The sequence below is a fragment of the Aquarana catesbeiana genome, linkage group LG06 (genome assembly GCF_042186555.1).
Source record: "Aquarana catesbeiana isolate 2022-GZ linkage group LG06, ASM4218655v1, whole genome shotgun sequence".
In the NCBI taxonomy this organism is placed as follows: Eukaryota; Metazoa; Chordata; class Amphibia; order Anura; family Ranidae; genus Aquarana; species Aquarana catesbeiana.
In genome coordinates, this window is record NC_133329.1 from 367,167,248 (window position 1) to 367,192,866 (window position 25,619).

General features: G+C 38.3%; 1 protein-coding gene across 22 annotated transcripts in view; it reads left to right on the forward strand.

Moving 5' to 3' along the window:
- NEB (nebulin) overlaps nucleotides 1-25,619 on the forward strand; it is a 309,390-nt gene that overhangs the window by 244,884 nt on the left and 38,887 nt on the right. For 17 of the 22 annotated variants that reach the window (XM_073634160.1, XM_073634162.1, XM_073634163.1 and 14 more), the window contains exons 118-129: nucleotides 1,925-2,035; nucleotides 3,130-3,240; nucleotides 4,678-4,788; nucleotides 5,837-5,938; nucleotides 7,815-7,919; nucleotides 13,819-13,917; nucleotides 14,527-14,637; nucleotides 16,129-16,233; nucleotides 17,064-17,168; nucleotides 21,556-21,660; nucleotides 24,102-24,212; nucleotides 24,671-24,778. In XM_073634160.1, the coding sequence (XP_073490261.1) occupies nucleotides 1,925-2,035; nucleotides 3,130-3,240; nucleotides 4,678-4,788; nucleotides 5,837-5,938; nucleotides 7,815-7,919; nucleotides 13,819-13,917; nucleotides 14,527-14,637; nucleotides 16,129-16,233; nucleotides 17,064-17,168; nucleotides 21,556-21,660; nucleotides 24,102-24,212; nucleotides 24,671-24,778 (1,284 nt within the window). The remainder of the gene's footprint in view (nucleotides 1-1,924; nucleotides 2,036-3,129; nucleotides 3,241-4,677; nucleotides 4,789-5,836; nucleotides 5,939-7,814; nucleotides 7,920-13,818; nucleotides 13,918-14,526; nucleotides 14,638-16,128; nucleotides 16,234-17,063; nucleotides 17,169-21,555; nucleotides 21,661-24,101; nucleotides 24,213-24,670; nucleotides 24,779-25,619) is intronic. The other 5 variants (XM_073634168.1, XM_073634182.1, XM_073634169.1 and 2 more) reach the window with 2 other exon arrangements.

Sequence of the window (25,619 nt, forward strand, 5' to 3'; positions counted from 1 at the left end):
CACTTTATCACACACTACCTCATCAAGCTCTTATAACTTACAAGAGTGATCAGTTTGGTCCTTTGAGGTTTTTGACTATACTGTGTATAGGCGGTGTGTTATTCATGCTCATAGGCTATTTTTTGTGAATGAATTATATGAGGAACGTATGTGATTGTTTTGATTTTAAACTTGTAATAAATATACATTTTTTATAAGACTGTTATGCCTAAAAAGTCCATCATCTGTAAATTAAAATTCTCCTATTCAGCAAATTATATCACCTGTGATTATTTAAGTTATCTTGCAAACCTGACCTGTTAGTGGGTCCTGAGGACAGAAGTTGAGAACCACTGGCTTAGAGCATCTCTATATCTTCACCTGCCAGGTACCTGGGTCTGCTTAATAGGTTAGTAACTTCACCCCTGACCCACCTCCTCTCCAAAGCATGCCACCTTTATAGTTTAGTCAGGTGTATACATTACATTGTAGGATTCACAGAGAGAAGGTAAGACCTAAGGAAATAAAAAAACTGCTTATTTTAGCCAGATTGCTTGTTTCAATCCATGGCAGTTTTTTTTTAATATACATAGTTACATAGTAGGTAAGGTTGAATAAAGACAATAGTCCATCCAGTACAACCTGTGTAGGTGTACGTGTGTCAGTGTCTATAATTATTTCCCATATCCCTGTATGTTGTGTTCTTTAAGATGCACATCCAAGAGTCTTTTTTTCCCCGCTGCCACCACCAATTTTGGAAGAAAGTTACACGTCCTTATCGCCCTGACAGTGGAAACCCCCCCCCCTGCACAGTTTAAGGTTAAATCACTTCTCCTCCAATCATCCTCTTACACACCCTGAGACTGAACAGATTTTTTTCTATGCTGGGATCACCATTGAGGTATTTGTAAATCGCTATCATGTCCCCTCTCGAGCATCTCTTCTCCAGCAAGAATTCATTTAGTGCTAGTAGTCGCTCCTTGTAATTGAGGTCCTCCAGTCCCCTTATTAATTTTGTTGCCCTTCTTTGGACTCTCTCCAGTTCCAGCACATCCCTTCTGAGGACTGGTGACCAGAACTGGATGGAGTACTCCAGATGTGGCCTATGTAGTTTTATAAAGTGGCAGGATTATCATTTTATCCTGGAGTATATCCCCTTTTTTATGCATGCTAAATTTATGCCGGCTTGGTAGCTGCAGCTTGACATTGCATGCTATTGCTCCATCTGTCATCTACTAGGACCCCCAGATCTTTCTCCATACTTGATTCCCCCCAGCGGTTCTCCCCCTAGTGCATAGTTTGCATTTATGTTTTTTGCCCCAAGTGCATTACTTTACATTTCTCCACATTAAACCTCATTTGCCATGTAGTTGCCCACTCCATTATTTTGTTCAGGTCTTTCTGTAAAATTTCTATATCCTGCTTATTTTTGTGTTGCCTGTAAAAACCGAGATTGAGCTATTTATCCCATCCTTTATATCATTAATGAATACATTTAATAGAATTGGTCCCAAGACAAAACCTTGGGGTACCCCACTTACCACTCCAGACCAGTCTGAATACACGTTATTTATCACCACCCTTTAGACACGCCCGTAACCATTTTTTTACCCAAGAACAAACCTTATGGTCCACGCCTGTAGACCATAGCTTGTAAATTAAGCGTTTATGGGGAACTGTGTCAAATGCTTTTGCAAAATCCAGATACACCAAATACACAGGCCTCCCCCTGTCTAGAGGGCAGCTCACTTCCTTATAGTATGTTAGCAGATTGGTCTGGCAGGAACGACCCTTTGTAAACCCATGCTGATTAATACTAATGATACTAATATTGTAACCCATCCACCTGAAATAAACATTGGCTGCACATTATTTACCATTGATCGACTTTTTACAGATGAAATAAAGCCATGGGCTTATAGTCAATATTTTGCTTTGCTTGCAGGTGAAATACAAGACAAAGTATGATAAAGGAACGTACCAAGGAGAATTTGGAATTGTTTCAGATACACCTCAGATCCTCCATGCTAAATCTGCCAGTGCTCTTGTATCTGAGGTAGGTTTGGCTATGGGATTATGTTGTTTTATTGGGGTTTTATTAGGGTGTTTTATTGAGTTATTCACTAATGGTTTTTTTTACAATAGCACAGTCAACCTTCTAATATTTTGTCCACCCTCATTCCAGTGTTTCTCCACATCATTGTTGAAACATATGCAAAATGTATTTCTAGTTCGCTACTTAGTTAAAAGATGTCATCTGTACATGCATCAGATCCCTCCCTAAACTTTTACTAAACACTGCTCATGTTTTGATATTTATTTAGGGTCCCAGTACATAGTACACTTGTTACAGAACCTCAACAATTAGTTTACAGTATTAATGCTCTTTGACCCTATTAGTATGTGTCAACCAAAATGGTCCACTGAAGACTGAAAATCATTGCTAATGATTTGGGGGTCTTTAAAGTGATAGTAACAAGCTTCCTTTGTTCTTTTTTAAATAACAAACAGGTGTATACTTACCTGCTCTGTGCAATGGAATTACACAGAGCGGGCCCGAACCTCCTCTTCTCAAGTCTCCTGCCAGCACTCCTCCTCTTTTTTTGAGTGCCCTCATAGCAAGCCGCTTGCTATGGGAGCACTCGTGCAGGTTCGATCCCGAGCCACTCTAGGGGGGGAGGGGCCAATACTGATGTCTAAACATTATTGCAGAGAATGCATTAAAGTAAAAAATGTTTAGGCTTTAGAACCACTTTAAAGCTAATTGTTAGAAATTACCAACCTATAGAACTGAACTGAAATGTTAAAATTAATTAATCATGCAGTAACCTCATAGAAAAGTGTGGTTTGTGGTTCAAAAATGATCAACATATATAATCAGCTTTGTAAAACTATTTTTCATAAGCACACAAAATACATATATACCAATATACCTATCAACACATTAAATGTATTACATATAACTAATCCCAATCTTTTTTGCTCTTCCTTTTTGTAATATGAAAATAATTATTTGGTAAAAACAGAGGTCAAAATGAAAGATGATGAACAATTAATATAAATGTGTCCTGCAGGTAGAAGAGAGAAGTCAAAATGATAAGGTATAAAGAAACATCACTTGAAAATTAAATCTGTAAAACTTTCTTTCAGAACAAATACAAAGCAGAAGGGAAGAAGCAGCTGCCACACGGTACATTTACCACTCTCCCTGAAACCCGTGATACAGCTCACGTCAAAGAAGTGACTAAGATTGTTAGCGAGGTGAGTGCTGTGTACTATATCAGATTCCATTCAACCCTGTGCAAGACAGCTAGACATGATCCTGACAACACATTCCATAGTTACATAGTCAGGTTGAAAAAAATAACAATTTTATCTAGTTTACCCAACAAAAATAGTAAAGAAATAGAAAACCGCCATACACACATTCCGATTCCCACAGTTGATCCGAAAAACACTGATAAAGCATAGTCTAATTTGCTCCAACTATGGGGGGTTGAATTATTTTATGATCCCCCAGGAGGTTGTCGGGTATTCCCTTAATCAACAATCCATGGCATTGTTTACCTATAAATATTAATATCCTGTTACATTTGGTGTATTTAGGAATGCATCCAGCCCTTTTTTTAAAGCAATCCAAAAAAAGTGAGTGAGTCTATGCCACATTTTCATAACTCTTATGCCACATACACACGATCGCACATTCCCACAACAAAATCCATGGGATTTTTTCTGATGGATGTTGGCTCAAACTTGTCTTGCATACACACGGTCACACAATGTTGTCAGAAATTCTGAACGTCAAGAACGTGGTGACGTATGACGAGCCGTGAAAATTGAAGTTCAATAGCCAGTGCGGCTCTTCTGCTTGATTCCAAGCATGCGTAGAACTTCATGCGTCAGAATTGTGTAAACACAATCGAAATCCAGATCTCAAATTTTGTGTGTTGGAGATTCCAGTGGAAAATGTCCGATGGAGCCTACACACGGTCGGAATTTCCGACAAGAAGCTCCCATCGAACATTTTACGTCGGAAAATCTGACCGTGTGTACGCGGCATTACTGTGAAGAAGCCTTTTCCCATATGGAGGCTAAATCTTTTTCCTCCAGATGTAAAGAGTGCCCCCTTGTCCTCTGTAATCCCCTGAATGTGAATAACTCTACAACAGATTCTCTATATGGACCACCTATGTATTTATATATGATGATCATATCCCCCTTTAATCGCCTCTTTTCAAGGGAGAATAAATTCAGTTCAGCTAATCAGTTTCCAACTTCAGCGTGTTCAATTAAGTGTTGCCAATAGAACCTAGAAGCTGATTTTGTGTGCACCAGTTATAGTAAATCTCCCCCTATGTCTCTCTCTCTATTATCCTTGATACAAGAAATGAATTTCCTACCTTTAGAAACTGCAGCTTTGCATTGCTTTCTATTATTAAGTCTATGCCACATCCTTTTCCCCCAATTGACTCACCCAGCTGTTCTCCTAGAATGTATGATGCATGCAAACTTTTAGCCCCCAAGTGCATAACTTTACATTTATCAACAATAAACTTAATTTGCCACATAGTTACCCAATTAAGTAAGCTGGAGACCTTCTGTAAAGATTTCTTTAGATCTAGTTAATAAACAGCAAACTAATAAAGTTCTGTATTTACATTTTAAGAAATTTAACTTTATCTTAATAAATATTTACAGAATCAATACAAAGAAAAGTTTGTGAAAGAGAAAGGCAAGTCCAACTACGCTATCATGCAGGAACCACCCGAGGTGAAGCACGCAGTTGAGGTGGCCAAGGCCCAAAGCAATGTGAGTAAATAAAATTTAAAAAACTTGTGTTAAACATTAGGATTTCCCAGATTTCATTATGGGGCACTTGCTCAATTTTTATTTTTATGCATAATACACAAAGTAGTGTGGCTGTTTTTATACACATTAAAAATATTTTTTCTTTTCAATTATAATGATTGTTAATTGTAGTAGTAGAAATAGAGCCATTATGTTTTCCATAAGTTTCTTATTATGTTTGAGTCTATGAATTGATTGAGAAAAAAAAAAGAAAAAAAGAGAACCAACAACATCATTGTATAGCAGTTTATTCCACAGTAAAAGCACAATAACAGTCCCAACCTGAAGGCTGCCTCCTCCAATGCATTTTACCAAATAGGAACAAGTCATCTATCAGCCCTATTGGGTGAAACGTGTTGGAGAAAGTGTTTTTTAACAGGTACTGTTATTATTATGGTTGTACTATGGTATGGTATGGTTGGATTAAACTGGTGTATACAGTGACGTCATCAGTGGTTGGCAGTTTTTAATTTTCTTAGTGTGTTTGGAGTGTGGAAAGCTTAGTTTCAGCCTGGCACCCAGCATTCAGGTGTTAGCGGAAGGGCGAGCATGTAAGGAAGGTGCTTCATTTCTCTTATATATGACATGATTGTTTTAATGCGTGTGAATATTAGAAAATTACATAAAGACATAGGATTGATTTACTAAAGGCAAATAGGCTGTTCACTTTACAAAGGAATGTATCCCTTCGCTTAGCGAATGAGATAGAAATTCACTTTGCAAAGAATACCCAGCAACATGCCAGGAAAAACACAATATTTTTGCTTGCTCATGATTGGATGATGGAAATCACCTTATTCACTAAGCTAAGGGAATATTTCCCTGTAAAGTGAACACCCTATCTGGCTTAAAAAAATCAACCCCATAAAGCCATTTTCAGCCCCCTTTTTTAGTCACTTGCATCAGATGTGGAAGAGTTGATTACTCAGGTTGTGTGTGCATGTAAGTGTGTATGTACATGTATATACTGTATCTATCTAACATTTAAACTCTTTAATTTGCTTTGTAGGTTGCTTACAGGAAAGCTGCAAAGGCTAACCTTAACTACACATCTGTTATTGACAGACCTGATATTCAGAAGGCAACTCTTGTGTCTAAACTAGTCAGTGATGTAAGTACTTAAATCATATGCGCTTAGTAACAGTGTATTGTCATGACTAGCATTCTCTGTTGTCCATTGAGGGATACAGCATAATTATAATTGAACAAGGCAGGGTTACATTGATGACTACAGGATAAATGGAAACTAGGCACATAGAAGCTAAAAGCCACCCCCGGAGGCTATAACCCTCTTGGTTTAACTTTTCTCAGAATAAATGTCTCCCTCCTTTTTGGTAGACCTCTCCATAATGAGTTGTTTCAAGACATATGTCTCCCTTGCGGAACACAAGATGTAGGTTTTCTAGCATCTGGGTTCAACACAAAGGTGGACAGATTTGTCTCCAGGGTGAGGGACCCAACAGAGGATGCAGTGCCATGGGATCAGCCACTACTTCCGAGGATTGTAATTTATGGCATCCGGTTATTCCAATAGCTCCAAATTGGTTTCACAGAGTGTAGTGCACTGACCTTGTTGGTCTCTTAGCTGACACTCTGTGGCCCTGATCCGAATGGCCAGATCTGTTATCTCAAGGACCAGTTTTCCATCCTGCTTCTCAGTTGTTGGCTTTGCCAGCTTGGCTTGACTTTAGTCCAAGTTCTGTGAGACAGAGGCATTGCAGATTCTGTTAAGTTCATAAGTCTACATCAGATTTATCATCTCATCTGGAAGGTGGTGGGAGAATTCGGGGGGGGGGGGGGTGTGCTTTTTTAGCCGGCAGTGTTTTTTTTTCTTTTCTTAATTTGGAGGTAGAACAGTGTTTATCTGTTAGCACTATCAAGGGTCAAATGTCTGCCCTGTCAGTTTTTTTTTTAAGCTTCTTTTCCTATGCCTAATTCAGTAATTTTCATTTTTATTGCTCTCTTTGCTCAGCCCAAAACCAACCATGGGATCCAAATTTAGTACGACTGGTATTACAAAAACCCTGTTCGAGCCTAACAGGAACATTTCCTTGAAGCTGTAGCCTTTTTTGTGGCCATTACTTTGGCTATAAGGGTCTCTGAATTATAGGCATTCTCCCGTCAGAAGCCCTATATGATTTTACACAAATACTTGGTTGTTTAGAGACCAAAGACCTCCTTGTTTCCCAAGGTGGTGTCTGCTTTTCAGCTTGATGAGGATACTGTGTTACCTTCATTTTGTCCAGCTCTGGTTCTTCCCAAGGAAGTCTTTCTCCACTGTTTCTTTGAAACCATGAAATCTCTTCTAAAGTACTTAATTCAGGCAGACAGATGCCTGGTTTGTTGTTCCAGAAGGCTCTAAAAGAGGTTCTTCAGTTTCTAGATCCAGTATTTCTAAGTGTATTAGACAGGTTGTTTTGTAGGCCTACTTGATAAAGTGCCTCATTTCCCATTAAAGCCCACTCCATTAGAGCATGAGTTCCTCTTGAGATTTTCATCATCAGGCCTCTGTGACTGCAACCTGGTCGTTTGTGGACACATCCTCTAAGTTCTACAAGGTCCATATATCTGTCTTGGCAGCTGCTAGTTTTGGTCGAAAAGTTCTACAAGTGGCTGTTTAAAGCTCTTTTTTTCTTAGTCTTGTTTTGAGTTTTTACTTGTTGGGCTGGTTCACCTGTGTTTGTGTTGGTATGCCTGCCCCTCTGTTTTTGATGTCCCTTTATTGCTTGAGTACCATCAAGCTATGTCCCTCAGTGGATGACAGAGAAAATAGTACTTACGGTAAAAGCCTTTTCTCTGAGTCCATTGATGGACACAGATCCCTATCTTCATATGCTAGTGGGAGGGGTTATAGCCTCCAGAGGCTGTGTCCCTAAATCGATTCCAAGAAAATAATTTGAACCATTTATAAAGTGGTAAGTCCACAGTGAGTACAAAAACCCTATTATTTGTATGCAGTCTAACACAATAGTTTTATTTGTTCTTAGATTCAGTACAAAGCTAAAGCCCGTGAAGAAGCTGGCCGTGGTTACTCTGGTGTTGGACGACCAGATATTGAACTGGCTCAGGAAGTGTCCAAACTTACAAGCCAGGTGAGAAAAAAGAAGAATATTTTAATTAACCTTCTGAAACAGTGACCCTTAACCTACACCTGCTTCATATCAAACGAATGTCCTAATACTGACAACCAGTGCAACATAAAATGCATTGCTCTAACTTTGTGTTACATCTGTATATTTTCATTCATTGTTCACAATCATTAAAGTGTACAGTATCTCTAATTGTGGATAGAGTAGGGGAGGGTTAGAACCCAGTCAACTTTATATTGTTTATATATATATGAAGAGATTTGTTATAAAAGGCTTGTATTGTCGACTACATAATATATTTAAAACATATATAGCTCTAATATATGAAAAATATACATATATCACTTTATTGAATATCGAAACTAAAATTACCAAGATATAAAATCATAAGCACAAAAATCTGAATATAAATTACTGATTTAAGTCCCACATTCTATTATACAGCCTTCAGACATATATCTATATACTTTACATAACAAATAAGGAATATATTCCAGTATATTATAGGAGTTCACAATGGGAGCTATTGTAGATCCACAACGATTCACCAGCAAATTAGTGCAACACATCAGTCACTGATAAAACAGTATTTGCAGCAAAATCAAACATTGAGTAAATACCCGGCAAAACCAGTATAATCTTCTTGCAATTCACAATGTACAGTGCCTTGAAAAAGTATTTATAAACCCTTGAAATTTTCCACATTTTGTCATGTTACAACCAAAAATGTAAATGTATTTTATTGGGATTTTATGTGATAGACCAACACAAAGTGGCACATAATTGTGAAGTGAAAGGAAAATGATAAATGGTTTTCAATTTTTTTTTACAAATAAATAAATGAAAAGTGTGGCTTGCATTCAGCCCCCTTTACTCTGATACCCCTAACTAAAGTCTAGTGGAACCCATTGTCTTCAGAAGTCACCTAATTAGTAAATTAGTAAATCTCAGTATAAACACAGCTGTTCTGTGAAGACCTCAGAAGGTTTGTTAGAGATCCTTGGTGAACAGACAGCATGAATGCCAAGGAACACACTAGACAGGTCAGGGATAAAGTTGTGGAGAAGTTTAATGCAGGGTTAGGTTATAGGTTATAGGCCGGGCAAGAAGAGCATTAATCAGAGAAGCAGCCAAGAGGCCCATGGTAACTCTGGAGGAGCTGCAGAGATCCACAGATCAGGTGGGAGAATCTGAGTACAGGACAACTATTAGTCGTAAACTCCACAAATCTGGCCTTTATTATAGAGTGGCAAGAAGAAAGCCATAAGAAGTCCCATTTGCTGTTTGCGAGATGCCATGTGGGGGGCATGGCAGACATGTGGAAGAAGGTGCTCTTGTCAGATTAGATCAAAATTTAACTTTTTGGTCTAAAAGCAAAACGCTATGTGTGGTTGAAAACAAACACTGCACATCACCCTGAACACACTAAGCTTTTCTACAGCAGGGACAGGGAAGCTGGTCAGAGCTGATGAAAATACGGATGGAGCTGAATACAGGGCAATCTTAGAATAAAACCTGTTATGCCCTGTACACATGATTGGACATTGATCGGACATTCCGACAACAAAATCCATCAGATTTTTTCAGACGGATTTTGGGCCAAATTTGTCTTGCATACACACGGTCACACAAAGTTGTCCAAAAATCTGATTGTTCTGAACACGGTGACGTAAAACATGTACGTTGGGACTATAAACGGGGCAGTAGCCAAAGCTTTCATCTCTTAATTTATTCTGAGCATGCGTGGCACTTTGTGCGTCGGATTTGTGTACACACGCTCGGAATTTAAACGATTGGATTTTGTTGTCGGAAAATTTTATATCCTGCACTTAAAATTTGTGTGTCGGAAATTCCAACGAAAAAAGTCCGATAGAGCCCACACACGATCGGAATTTCCGACAACACAATCCGATCGCACTTTTTCCATTGGAAAATCCGATCGTGTGTACAGGGCATTAGAGCCTGCAAAAGACTTGAGACTGGGGCAGAGGTTCACCTTCCAGCAGGACAACAACCCTAAACATACAGCCAGAACTACAATGGAATGGCTTAGATCAAAGCATATTTATGTGTTAGAATGGCCTAGTCAAAGTCCACACCTAAATCCAATTGAGAATCTGTGGCAAAACTTGAAAACTGCTGTTCACAGACGCTCTCCATCCAAGTTGATTTGAATTTAGCAAAAAAGAATAGGCAAAAATGTCACTACCTAGATGTGCAAAGCTGGTAGAGACATACCCAAAAAGACTTTAATTGCAGCTGTAATTGCAGTGAAAGGTGGTTCTACAAAGCATTGACTCAGGGGGCTGAATACAAATGCACGCCATACTTTTCACAGATTTATTTGTAAAACAATTTGAAAACCATTTATCATTTTCCTTCCACTTCACAATTATGGGCCACTTTGTGTTGGTCTATCACATAAAATCCCAATAAAATGAATTTACGTTTTCGGTTGTAACATGACAAAATGTGGAAAATTTGAAGAGCTATAAATACTTTTTAAAGGCACTGTATGCAGTCCACATGTTGTGAAGCTACAATAATTTAATTGTAACACAACAAATGAACCTGACACTTTATAAATAAAGATTGATTAATGGTTGAGGTGGATTATCACAATAGAAAGTGTACATAAATATAAAAAAATATTTTTTAACTTTATTCTTTATTAAATCCTTCAACAAAGTCACATTATACATGAATGAAGCACAAGATATCAGGAACTTCACACGTTTCAATATACAGGAAAGAATACAAATCTTTACAAGAATGCCTCACACAATTCAACATAAGTCATGCCAAAGTACAGGATAATGTTCTCAACTTCAGTTTGCTCTAAATGTTATCCTGGAATTGGAGTGAGGGATAAACATTTTCAATGCTTTCATTATATAAAAATGTAAAATAAAATTGTAACAGGAAATGGTGACTAGACAATGAGACATCAATGCCCACCCGAAAATGCAAGTAGGAAACTGAGGATGAAAGAGAGAAGACTTGGGGAAAAAAAATGAAAAAAGGGGTAAGGGGAGTAGGGTGGGTATTACCGAGAAGGGGAAGGATAAAATGCAGAAATGGAAGTGTGTGGTCAGCCCTCCCCTCTCCAGGGGTAGCTGTGAAAGCCACCAAGTACAAGAAACGGAGTAGCAGGGATGCTACTGAAACATATAGGAGCGGTAGTCCTGGGAGAATTGGAAAACATTCCAATAAAACCATGCCTTCTAAAGCTGCTCCTCTTTCCTTTTTTGAGTTCCTGCATCTGTTGAATTTCATTAACCACAGAGATTAATTGTCAAGGGCGGTTCAGTGGATAGGCAGCCAAAATGTCTCAGGTCAGTTCTCAGTTTGGCTATCAGTTAGTTTTAACTAATTTTTGGATGCTCTGTGAAATAGGATATTTTATCAGACAGTCCCAAAAAATGTGAAGTAAGATCCCACCTTCCCTCTGACACCTCTAACACACCTGCAGGGTGGCAGGGAACATTTTTTGAATAGAGAAGGCACCCTACACCACCTATTCCAGCTTTATGGAATCTGGGAAGGATGACTTATGTGCAAAACATATGAAATGATCCCTTTGTCTGTGAGAGTGAGACTGAGTTCATGTTCCCATTTACTAAGGAAAAGCAGCACATACCCTTCACCAGGATGTGAAATGTGGTTATATAAACATGAGAGTGCATGATGCAAGAGAAGCATCAGCACACTGGTTCTCAATAGCAGAACACAGTTTCTTATGGACAGTCTGGGGTTTGATGGTAGAAAGATAATGTTTAACCACCTGGCATCCGCGCTATAGCCGAATGACGGCTACAGCGCGGACCTACATTCCCGGGAGGACGTCATATGACGTCCTCCCCTGTGCACGCTCCCTGCGCGCGCCCTACAGGGCGCGCGCCGGGCGCGTTGTGATCACCGAGTCACTGAGACTCGGCTGATCACCGATCTGTGTAAGGGGCCGGTCCCGGCCCCTTACCATGTGATCAGCTGTCAGCCAATGACAGCTGATCACATGATGTAAACAAAAGATCGGTAATCGTTTTTTTTTTTTTACTCACGCTGACAGCGCGAGTAGAAAAAAAAGCCGATCACCGGATCGGATGTGAGGGACATCGGTCCCCAAGTGGAAGAGGCACATCTGCCTCATCAGTACCCAATAAAAGTGCCACCTAATAGTGCCCACAGTGCCACCTAATAGTGCCCACAGTGCCACCTAACAGTGCCCACAGTGCCACCTAACAGTGCCCACAGTGCCACCTAACAGTACCCACAAGTGCCACCTATCAGTGCCCACAAGTGCCACCTATCAATGCCCACCTGTAGTGCCAATCAGTGCCACCTGCCAGTGCTGCCCATCACTGCCACCCATCAGTGCCCATCACTGCCACCCATCAGTGCCCATCACTGCCGCCTATCAGTGCCCATCACTGCCGCCTCATCAGCGTACATCAATGAAGGAGAAAAATTACCCGTTTAAAATTTTTTAAAACAAAATATAAAAAAATAAACTTTTTTTAAAAAAAAAAATCAGTTTTTAAATTTTTTTTAATAAAAAGTAAAAACCGCAGAGGTGATCAAATACCACCAAAAGAAAGTTCTATTTGTGGTGAAAAAATGATAAAAATTTCATTTGGGTACAGTGTTGTATGACCGCGCAATTGTCATTCAAAGTGCGTCAGCGCCGAAAGCTGAAAATTGGTCTGGATAGGAGGGGGGTTTAAGTGCCCGGTAAGCAAGTGGTTAATCTAGAAAGACTGCCAGGAATTCAGCAGTGGTGTTATCATGGTCTGAATTTCTAAAATTGTTTTCCACCAGCCTGCAGTCATGAAATTATAGAGCTGAAATTGTTTGGTAGCTAGAAAAGGCAGAAATCCGTGGTCGTGGAGCAGAAAACTGGTGTCATACCAGAGGGTCGAGCAGAGGAGGAAAAATTCAGCATGCTTTTGAAAGCCAAGTAAGAATAGTAATAATTAGTGGGTGAAGCTTAATGGAAGCTTAATGGAAGATGGAAGCGTAGAATGTTGCCACTGTATAGTTTGAAGCGGTAGTGAGGCCATGTTTTTCTCCAGACCAATCCATCTTTTAAAGGCTGCATACTTAATCCAATGACGTATTCTAGTGATATGGACAGATTCCTTGGCTGTAAAGGATAGGAGGATTTAGTTCCACGTTAAACTAATAAGTCAGTTTTCTTAATTTTTTTATTCTTATGATTTCATGTCTTGGTCTTTTTATATTGCTATTCAAAAAGCCATGCAGTATACAGTACGTTTTTAATATATTAGGTGGTTGACTAAACATGCCTTTTACATCAAATCCCTTCACATATAATTATTCACCAAGGCATTAGTTTGCCCCTACAAAATTTTAGGTTACAATATTTTGTATTGGATTTCCTTTTTGGGGGGGGGTCATATCTGCATCTCTTTTTAGTAGCCTTTTCTTGGTAATGTCCCCACTGGGAATATTCACTACCTGTTCTGGTGGCCATTTCCAACTCTTTCCAAAACAAATAATGCTATGATTAGATATACATTTTAAGTTGGCGTTAGTTGCTGATGTATTTGTGAGAGTTTAGGTCGCCTTACTTTAGTGTATTGCTGATCAATAAATTGTTGGCTCAGTCCACAACATGCCAGTATATACAGGCAAGAGGTTTGCAGTTAAGAAATAAGATCCATGCTACATTTTTATATATAACAATTATAAGAAAAAATAGGTACATATAACATAGTGGAGCTGTTTAAACAATGTGAAATACTCTCTAGAACGTAATCGCTTGTTTTTTTCCCCACATACAGAGATGGTATACTACTTGTCACAGTTGCTCTGAGAGTTTCATGAGGATTGTGTAAGCCTAGCAAACATTACTAATCTGAACCTTTGCTGCCAATTTTAGACTGAGTATGCCAAAGGAAAGCTGAGGGGACATGGAGCAGCATCTTATGACACCCCCATCATGAGGACACTTAAGAAAGCTAATGCTCTCACTAGTAATGTAAGATATGCATGTCATGCAAACTGTGAATGCTAAGTTCTTGTGGAGATACACCTGGGGGACATTTATGAAAAGAGGTGCCAAAACATACTCTAGGCCTTAGAGTTTTTCAGTTATTTTTTTTTTCCAGACCACACCCATCGCAGTTATTTTTATCTACTGAATAGGTGCTATGGGTAACCTAAGGCCCTTTTTGCATAAATGCTTCTTGTGGTATTTTTGTCTTTCCATGATAGGAACTGAATATTGTTTAATACATGCATGGTCTCTGCACAACAATTGCATTCTTGTTCAAAAAAATTATGTCAATTTATAAATAAGAAGTCAATTTATATCATGGCAACCTATCTGCATGATGAAGAGCAAATAGAAAATGCACATAATTGACATAGTTTGTTCTGTAAAATTGGGATAAGGCGTGAAAGCATGTATGAAGTAAAAAATATTAAGTAATGCTTTATGAAATAAATGTAAAAATCACATGAAATGTGTTGTTATGTACACGATCTGTTTTAGGAGTTCCAGTCTGCTGGAAACGATCCATTTTGTGGGAATTTCCATTAATGTGATTCCATTGAATTGTGTTTTAATTATTGCTTATTTTTTCAGGTAAAATACAAGGAACAGTTTTCAAAAGACAAAAGAATGAGACCACAATATGATCTAAAGCAAGCCAAAATCTATGAAACCATGAAAGAAGCAAATACTCTTGCTAGTGAGGTAAAATGCAGATTTTACTATTTAATACCGTATATTAAAGTGCATGTCGGGGCAAAATTAAAAATTTTTGGTACATCTTTGCAATACATTCTTATTTCCCATGTTCTATGATCACTGCACGTACAAAACACTGCATGCGCAGAAAAATACCTTTTAAAATCCAGTGAGCTCCTAACTTCCTGTTTCAACTGACAATACAGTGCCACTACTGTACTGGAATCTCAAGCAGCGTTGTCAGCCCTGCCTGCTGGACTACAGAACCCCATCTACCCTCACCCCTCTCCCCCAGTCATCCCAGCACACTTCTCTTTGTACACCTCCTCCTCTCCTCATCTGCATAACATAAAAGGGGGTATTCTATAGTTCATCATAAGAGACATAAGCAGGGCTAAAAGCACTGTTTCCAGCGCAGCAGCATTATTAGCTTAAACAGGAAGTTAGGCGTTCACTGGATCAGCAGGTGATTTTCTGTACTTGCAGAATTTTTAAAGAGCCAAAACATGGGAAAAAGTGCACGTATTATAGAAATGTACTGATTTTTTTTTTGCTAAGACATACACTTTAAGAGGATCCTCAGTCCTCACAAAAATTAAAAAGTTAGCAATTACAAATACTATAGCTACTGACTTTTAATAAAAGGACAATTACCTGTCCAGGAATCCAGCACAGTCCTCACCCAGGCCGGTTCTTGGCCAATCTTTGGGTCCCTGGCACCGCCATGTCTAGTGTGGGAGACCAGCTGTGACTCTTTGAAGCTTCATAGCCGGTTTCTCATTTCGCATGTGTGAGTCACTTTACAAGCTTTGTGGGGGGGGGGCAAACTTGGAGCAGGTACCTAAACAAAACTAGGTACCTGCTCCCTCCAAAAAATGTATCCAAAAGTGATAGAGGAGTGGGGGGAGGAGGTGGAAAAGTGGAACTTCCCCTTTTGGGTGAAGTTCTTCTTTAATATATGTTTAGCGGAACTATACTTACCTTCCCTCCAGTGTGGTAGCTGACATCTTTGGCTGGTCTGATTCTGGTTTGCCAATCTCCAGCCATTTTCATAGGCTGGGCCGAGATGACATCATTCCCATGCATGTGCAGGCAGGAGTACGTTCATCTCGGCCCTGCCAAAATTGTACACTGAGCTGCGCATGCACAGATCATTGTACAGTATGTAGAGCATGCAATAAACGTTAATGCAGGAGGGGAAATGGGGTGGATTTACTAAAATTGGAGAGTGCAAAATCTGGTCCAGCTATGCATGGTAGCCAATCAGCTTCAAAATTTTACTTGTTTAATTAAGCTTTGACAAAAACGTGGAAGCTGATTGGTTTCTATGCAGAGCTGCGCCAGATTTTGCACTCGCCAGTTTAAGTAAATGAACACCAGTATGTCTATTCTGCATTAAAAATCCTGCCTGTTCCACAATGTTTTGCTTTTTTCCTTCAGTTTCACTATATTGTACAATTTATTTAGGTAAATATGTACATTTTTTTTGTGCTGCAGGTGAAATATAAGGCAGATCTTAAGAAGCTTCACAAGCCTGTGACTGATATGGCGGAATCTCTCAATATGCAGCACATTACCGGCACGAGCAAGCTAGCCAGCGATGTAAGCTATCTAACAAAACATAATACTGTTCATAATAATTTCAGCACTCACTTCCATTGTCCATAATAACTTACGCTGATTTCTCTGCTTTCCTCTTGGGCATCAATTGGTAGTTATCCTTTTCCCTTTTTAACCACTAGCTCATTACTATCATTAATATAGTTGCTCATATATGGTAACTTTAAAAAAAAAAAAGTAGTAAACATAACTGCTAATAAAAATAGTTTTCTAACCTTTTTATTTTAAATCTTATCCATTTCAGTAAAACTCTAACACATTTTGAATAATTTCTATTTTAATACAATAAAACAGTTTACATCAGAATATTAATATTTTTATAAATAAACATTTATCTTTTTGCTTTACAATATGTGGCTTTTTATCATGGCATTTACGTGCTCATGTATATCCTAAAATGTTTTTTGTTTAAATAAAGCCAAGGATATCAAAATTATCACTACACAACTAAGTACAACTCTTATTTATTAATCAGAATAATTGACATAATATATTTATGAAAACTACATAAAATATATATGTATGCACACAATATACATTAATAGGTATATATGATAAATCATGTATTGATTTTAATTTTGGTAGGATTCAGCCAGATAACTATAATTTATTATGCCAAAATATTACTTGGATTTGGCTGACTTCTAAAGAATATTAATAACATAGTATCATAATTATATATTTTTATTAATATATGTATTTGAGTTTCAAGTCAAATTTGAGTTAAATTCATTCAAATAATCTTGGTATCCAGTAGCATACAGGGTAATTAAAAGACTATGTTTGAGGCAGTTTTTGACACTTTCCTTCAGTACCAGTACAAGAAGGAATTTCAGAAGAGTAAGGGTCACTACCAAGTGGTGCCTGATACACTTGAACAAGTTCATGTAAAGGAGGCAACAGAACTACAGAGCATAGTAAGTTATAAGTGTAATTTTTAATTATTACTTCTATTGCTTTTAATGAATCTTGTAAACCATGCAAACCTTAAGCGTTTATTTTACTTCTTTATGTTCATCCTAAATATCCTATAACGTTCAAAGGATTTTTTTTTGTAAAACTGTATTTATTACCGATTAGTAAGTCAGACTCTAGCTGGATGCTATGAATGGTTTCTGAGTTGCTTGTTTACAAGAATATTTGATGGATGCTGACAATTATGTTTGACATCTTCTGCTTAAATATACTTTTACTCAGTACTCTGAAAAATGTTTATCTTCAATGATAACTTTCATGGGGAATTGCTATAGGTTAAAAGTTGTGTTCCAGTCAGGTAAGTCTGGTTGCTTTACCAAGTCATGTTAAAGTAAAACTATAATGCCCCGTACACACGGTCGGATTTTCCGATGGAAAATGTCCGATCGGAGCGTGTTGTCGGAAATTCCGACCGTGTGTGGGCTCCATCGGACATTTTCCATCGGATTTTCCGACACACAAAGTTGAAGAGCAGGAGATAAAATCTTCCGACAACAAAATCCGTTGTCGGAAATTCCGATCGTGTGTACACAAATCCGACGGACAAAGTGCCACGCATGCTCAGAATAAATAAAGAGATGAAAGCTATTGGCCACTGCCCCGTTTATAGTCCCGACGTACGTGTTTTACGTCACCGCGTTCAGAATGATCGGATTTTCCGACAACTTTGTGTGAACGTGTGTATGCAAGACAAGTTTGAGCCAACATCCGTCGGAAAAAATCCATGGATTTTGTTGTCGGAATGTCCGAACAAAGTCCGACCGTGTGTACGCCCTATAATAGTTTTGATCAGTTTATTTTCATATTGAGATTTTTACAATCTTATAAACTATTTTACTTTTTTTTTTTCATTACTTATGTAAAATGTATTTAAAAATAAACAGTTAAACTTGTCACTTAGAAGTGCCTGAACATACCTGCAGCAACCTCCAATATTCTGCTGTAAAATTGTGCTGAAAGCTTTTGGACAGGCAAAGCTCTCTAACACTTATGGGTAATGTCAGCTACAGGTCTTCTATTAATTACTACATAGTACAGTAAAGTTGGGAGTTTTGTCACTGACTAAAATAGTTAAAGTACAAGTCTGGGCTAGAACTATCTACGCTTAAAAATGCTCCCACCCTTCTTCTAACACCTACTGTATACTAAGTGCCCTGTAGAACAGTGTTTCTCAAACTTTTTTTGTCTTGCGGCGCACCAAAAAGATCTAAAAAATTTTGCGGCACACCTGAAAAGATTTAACAATTTCTGTGGTCAGCAGTAAATATAATATATACAAAAGCAGCAGTCTTGTGTGATCCCCAACATTATATATCACTGATATATAATATTGGGGATCACACAGGACTGCTGCTTTTGTATATGTTATATTTTCCTGCTGATATAATATTGGGGAATGGGGGTCACACAAGACTTCTGCTTATATTCACAGCTGATATAATCACACACTGGTCAGTCCATCCCTATCTCTTCTCTCGTCTTACCTTCTCAGCTCCACACGGTGTGGGATATTCAAGGAGTGTGGGCTCCTCTGCTCTGTTGTGGGTGGGACTGGAGGAGGGAATGATGTCACGTTGAGGTGCGCCGTGCTCAGCACCTCATTGGCTGGAAATGCCTGGCACGGCACCTGTCCTGGCACACTGCAGCCTAATCGTATTCGCGATCTGGATTGGTGGGGTCTGGTGGCGGCGAACATCATGACAGCGGGCGTGATGTCCGGACGGAGTGACGTCAACGCTCTGGATGTCCAGAGGAAGCTACACAATCTTGTCTTGTGAAATGCGTTGACGTCACTCCGTCCGGACGTCACGCCCGCTGTCATCTCCCGTAGGGGCTAGCCGGCTCATACACTGAGGGAGTGTTCCGACTGCGCACGGAACAACCTTGTAGGGGGAAAGAGGCGCATCTAGATGGCCGGCTATCCATCAACTTGAGGAGTGCTCTTTAGAGCATGGAAATTCTGCAGGAAGTACCCGATTCCATATGCAGTGGCGAGCAGCGCAAATTACAGCACAGGTGACACATGCTTCGGTAGTACCTGAGGACTTCCATACAGGACCCGGAAGCGGTAATGTATATGATCACCTTCACTGCTTAGCATATAACACGCCCGCCGCTATTCCATCTGCTGCATCAGTACGTATCTGGCCACATCCAGAATATCATCTTGCATATTGAAGTTACTTCTTGCCACACACGTACCTGGACTTCCTGCCATTCCAGCTCCATCCTCAGACATCCATGGTCACATACCTTCCATCTAGGTTGATTGGGGTTTATCACAGGACCCACTCGCAGCGCCCCACGCCACGGTTCTTTACTCTCTCTTTTGTCCCACCACATCCCCTTCCTCCACCACTCCACCCCCCTTTTCCCGGTTTCCCCCCCCTTCCTACCCCCCCATCTATCCAGGACTTGAGCCATCCCCTGGGGGGATTGATGTCTGTCAAGCAGCCTCACTCAGCATAGCTGAATACTCCTCATTGTTAGCAGGCTGCGCAGACATCAATTGCCTAGACGTCCGGATGCTTTGTTTTGTTTGTTTGTATATGTTATATGTCCCCCCCTGTCTGTGCAATTGCATTGGTCGGTTTAACGTTACCGATCAATTTTTATTAGGGCCTATTGATTATTGGTTCATGCTCTTCTATCCACATGTATTACATGTCTTTGTACCACAATAAACACTAGTTTGGTTATATATTTTATTGGTTTGCCTTTCCTTTGAGCCCCATTTTTCTTTGGTCCCTCCTCTGTTTGGGACAATTTTTGTATTGCAGACGTGTCAGGGGCTGAAGGGCAACCACGATTTTATGGTACTAGTTGCATTTTTACATGATTTTACAAGCCTCGTTACATTTAACTTGATTTACTTGCTCAGTGAGTGACAGTGAGCACTTTGCTAGAGAAGCCTTAGAGTCTCGTGGTGTGGAGCTGGCGTGGCCATCGCCGGGCCTGGCGAACATGAATGATCCCACGGCACACCTGCAATTCTCACACAGTTTGAGAAACACTGCTGTAGAAAGAAGATGCTTATACTTACCTAATCTCAGGGCACTCTGTTCCAGTTACAATATCAGTTCCCACCCGCCATGTTTAGGGAAGAGGCGGCACAGCCGACAATGGATGCCCTATAATAAGCCTATGGTTGACATCACCGCCTAATTATTCCATCCATAGTCGGCGCTCCCTCATCTCACCTGAAGCTGGCTGCTGGGGGAATCATGTGACTGGACTGAAGTGCTCTGAGAATTTGTAAGTTAATGCATCTTCCTTCCACAAGGTACTTAGTATAGGTGTTAGAAGAGAGGTGGAAGCAGTTTTAAGCATAGTTATTTCTAGCTTGGACTCCTACTTAAAAGTATATCTACAGCCAAACGTCTTACTTAGAATAGGGAATTGTTGAAACAACAGTCACATTTTATTTTTTGCTGTTTGTTTTAAATTGGGGAGATTTCCTTTCAGTCCCTGTTTTGGAGATACAGCAAGAAGAAAAAACAATCTATCCTAAGAGAAAATGTAATCTTAGTTGTTACTGGAATATTTGTCCTCATTTAGGTGACAGCTGTAAATTCTTGTATTTACCACCAATTTTTGTCCCATTGAGAACAGTTGCCTAGACAAATAGAAGGGTTTTTGAGTAGAGATATAGTTTAATTTGATTTTATTTAATTTACAGAACAAATTCTGAATTTAATCCTACTAGTAAAATTGTAAAAAAATGGCAACTGTTTTTTTTCAAACACAATTTCAAAAATGGTAGGGAAGTTTTCCTATTTGTATTAGTAGTATAGTGTCTTTTATTTTTTATTTTTTTTTCCTACCTAAAAATGCAAACATAGATGAATAATAAACTCTAATGAGATTGTATTGAGTTATATTAGGAACGTTTATTAGCTCCAGTGGAAAAGATATAGAGGAAAAGAGCCTTAAGGTTTGTTTAATAATTTGACATTTAATTTATCTGCAATCCTGGAAAAGAGAAAGATAACAGCTGAAACCCTATTGGTTGACATTGGGCAACTATAATGAATGAACGTCAGTAGCAGAGGCAAATTAAAATGTAAACCCGTATTTTCATTTTTAAAAATAATATATAATTCAATATTAGAAAAGTATTATTTTGTCACTTTGTTTTCTTTACTCCTTTTCCCCTCTCGTCTTAGGTATTTCATTATTTGTTTCTATGTGTCACCTGCTCATCTATTTTGTTAAAATGTGATAGAGATCCATTTGAATATTTAATGTAGTTTTATGAGGTCTAATTTATTTTTTAGACTTAAGTAAATACTATTATAAATTGTGTCTAAATAATGTATTCTACAACAGGTGAAATACAAAGAGAAATATGAAAAAGAGAGAGGCAAAGCTATGCTGGACTTTGAGACTCCAACCTATGTCACAGCTAAAGAGGCTCAGCATATGCAGAGCGAGGTAAGTCCTTCGAAAATAAACTTGCTCTGTATAGACTGTTCACTTTGCAAAGGAATCTTTCCCAGAGCTTAGTGAATGAGATAAAACTCTGCTGACTTTCATCATCCAATCATCTGCAAGCAAAAATTGTGTTTTTTTTTTATTTTCATGGCACGTAATGGGATATTCTTTGCAAAGTGAAATTTTGGCACATCCACGTAGCTGTGAAGAATATTTTCTTGCAAAGGGAACAGCTGATTTGCTTTTAGTAAATGAACCCCATGTTTCTTTTGGATATACATAAATTTGGCAGATGATGTCATCTTTCCTATATCCTTATTGGAAAGATTTTCCCTCACATTTTGACCCTGGGACAGAAAGTTAGTGCAAATTATTCAATGGTGTCATGGACAGGAGAAGGATCTAACCTTCTGCTTTAAATGTTTTTGTCTAGCAAGTGGTAATTATTAAGTAAATTAGGTGCATTGTTTTCGTTATCAGTATGTGGGCTTTTCTTGTATTTTGAGATAGTAACTGTTTTTATCTGCCTGGATACATAGTAATTGATTAAAACATGAAACATATGTATTTAACTTTTATAATTTGAGAAATCTAAAATATTTTGTAAAGGTTTTTATAGTGTTAATTTTTTTAATTTAGAGAAAAAAAACATATTGTAATGATCTTATGATAAGTGAATACAGTGACAGGTTTTACGTCTGTTGAATGGTGTCATGGTATTTTGAATTCATTTGTTAAAATTGTTTAAGTCCTTCAAGAAAGAAATCCCTTGAAGCTGATATTGTTTTTGTTAAATGGTAATCTTATACAAGCTGAAATATGCATGTATAAGCAGTTTAATGTACCGTAGAAATTATTTTGTTCTATTGTATGTAATTCCCTTTAAACACAAAAAGAAATTTCAACTGTGATAACTAGTCTGTGGGGCTGGGAGGTTTTGAATCTCAGGATTTGGTAGTAATTTACTTACTCCACCTAGGAACCAAATAGAGAAAAATGGCAAGAGAAGGAAAAGCTAGTAAGCTATTTACAGTCATTCCTACTTCTGCAGCTGTGGTTTGACTATTGGCCACCCAAGGGGTCTTGCTCCTTGCTTACTGCTCAACCACAGTGATAGTCGATGAACTGAATTCTTCTGATAGTCAGCAGAAAAAGAGAATGAGGTATTATGAAACAATTCAAAATGTGGAATAAAAAAAAGTAGAATAAAATCAGACATCAAACTGGTGTTTGGGCTCTCACACTTTTTTATGGCGCCCTTAGCCAGTAAAAAATAAAAATAAAGTTTATGTAGAGAGAAAACATTTTTTTAGTTTTGGATATATGCAATATGGTAGAGTTAGAACCCCTGTCAAGTTTGAATTGCTGTACTTGTGTAAGGGGCACTAGATCTCCTGATTTTAACATCCAATGTTGCAAGTGACCCATTGAATTAATCAAGTTGACAAGCTTTGGTGAGGCTGCTCACATAAAATCCAGCAAGCCCCAATGGTGGCTTCAGGTAAAAGTTCAGAAATGTAAGAAAAGCAGTAAAGGTGCCACGCTAGTGTTCATAGCTTGCAGAAAGTACTCTATGAACATTGGCCTGGCAATTTCTCTGTTTTTGTACTTTAAGGCTTTTTTTGCTGTGTCCCTACTAGATACATTCACCCTCTCTATATGTCCTAGTGACCATCAGAAATTGATTGGAAATCTAATTCTAACATGACAGTCATCGCCAAATCAAGATGTGAGAGGAAAGCTGCAACGGGACAAACTTGTTCTGAAGACAATTGTCAAAGAGTAGAATTACCTTCCATTACATTTTTTTTTTTCACTTACTGTTGCGTTTCTGAGACAGTAAGGGAAGGGAGGGACACAGACAGTAAAAATAACTTAACATGGGTTTTAACCCTTCCCTGCCCATTCCATGATAAAACATGGAAATAAACTTTAACATAAATTGAGCCCCAAAATATAGGAGTTATATCAGTAATTTTCTAGCTTTACCTTACCCTCCTTTAATCTTCAAGATAGCTTTGCTAAAATCATTTAAGTTAATTTTTTTTCCTCATTAATGTACACATAGCACCCCATATTGACAGAAAAACACAGAATTGTTGACATTTTTGCAGATTTATTAAAAAAGAAATTTATATTGATATTTCAGTTTTTCTTTTTTATTAAATCTGCAAAAATGTTAACAAGTCTGTGTTTTCTGTCAATATGGGGTGTTGTGTGTACATTAATGAGGAAAATGAACTTTTAGCAAATGGCTGCAATATAACAAAGAGTGAAAAATGTAAGGGGGGTCTGAATACTTTCCGTCCCCACTGTACATGTATATATCTATATTTACCACATTTACTAAAAGGTTAGATATAACCAACTATACTGAAAGATTAAGAAACATCTTGTTAATGCAATACTATTTGTGATATTTTTCTTCCTGCCTCTATTAGAAAGAATATAAGAAAGACTTGGAAGAATGTATTAAAGGCAGAAACCTTTCTGGTTTGGAGGTTACGCCAGCATTGTTACATGTCAGATATGCTACAAAAATAGCAAGCGAGGTAGCATCTGCTCTACATTTCATCACCACATACAATAAAAATAATAACACTACTACCCTCTAAATCCCCCTATTTTATATTGCTGGTTCTATGTTTATCATTTGTTACTTTTATGTCTCTTCCATGTCTTGTTTTATTTTTGTGTTATTACGTAGCAAACCCATTTTCAATTAACTTTCCACTAAATCTTCGCATTTATCTCTTAATTAATGCAACACAATGTTACAATGCACATATTTTTATCCAGACTTTTTTTTTTAAATAACCCATACAACATAGCCAAATTATATGTGTATTGTATCTTATAGCATATTTTTGTTTTATGTCTTAACTGTGTATTGTGCAGTCTGTGTTGTTTTATGTTTTTATGTTTTTTTGTATTCAGTGTTCTCTTTATATCTTTCCACATATTAGTTATTGGCTGTTCATTAACTATGTCTTTATCCCTGGACTTGTAGAAAGAGTACAGGAAGGATCTGGATGACACTAAAGGACGGGGCCTGACGGCACTGGAGGAGACTCCAGAACTAATAAGAGCCAAGAATGCAACGCACATCTTAAATGAGGTATGGGTATTCCTTATATTCCTCTATGTCATGTGGATTTCCAGCAGGGACATTGGATTTATGTACTGCTGAGAGATAATATGTTGGAAAAGTAGCTTTAACGGGTTTTAACCTGTGATAAAATAAATATGGAGGCTACTATTTCTGACTTCTTACTGGAAACTCTAGATCAGCCATTCTCATGGAACCCTAGGGTTCCTCCAGAGGTGGCTAAGGGTTCCTTGAGCTGTGGCTAAATGACCAATCATGTTATGGTGCCTGCATAGTTCCAGGTCCAACACCACTTGGCATAGCCAGAGCCATGTCTGTAAAGGGAGCATTCTTCCCACTGTCCACCACCAATGGAGGGGGCATCTCTCATATTTATTTTCTAACATGTTTACTTTAAACCTGAGCTCCAGGCAGGTATAAAATACACAAATTATTGCAGCTCTATATTCATTGGTATACATCTGGGAGATGGAGAAACAGAACAAGGAGCCAATCAAGTTGTGCTGTGGCATGCATGTGCATACAAAGAATCTGCTGATAGGACCTGTAAACAATTCTTAACTGCAGCAGGGAAAAATAAGATCTCCTGTCCTGCTAGACAGGAATGTGCTGTGTGACAGAGCTACCTAAATCTCAGTACTGGATGGAAAGAGAAACATATCTTTTGACAGGTAAAACAGCTTGTTAAAGTGTTTGTAAAGTCATATTGTGACTTTGCTGGTATCCCCTTTGGTTTATACAGTTATTAAAGTGGTTGTAAACCCTGTACAACCACTTTTCCCTACAGGTAAGCCTATAATAAGGCTTACTTGTAGTTACTGGAAATATCTTTTAAACCTGTACGGTTTAG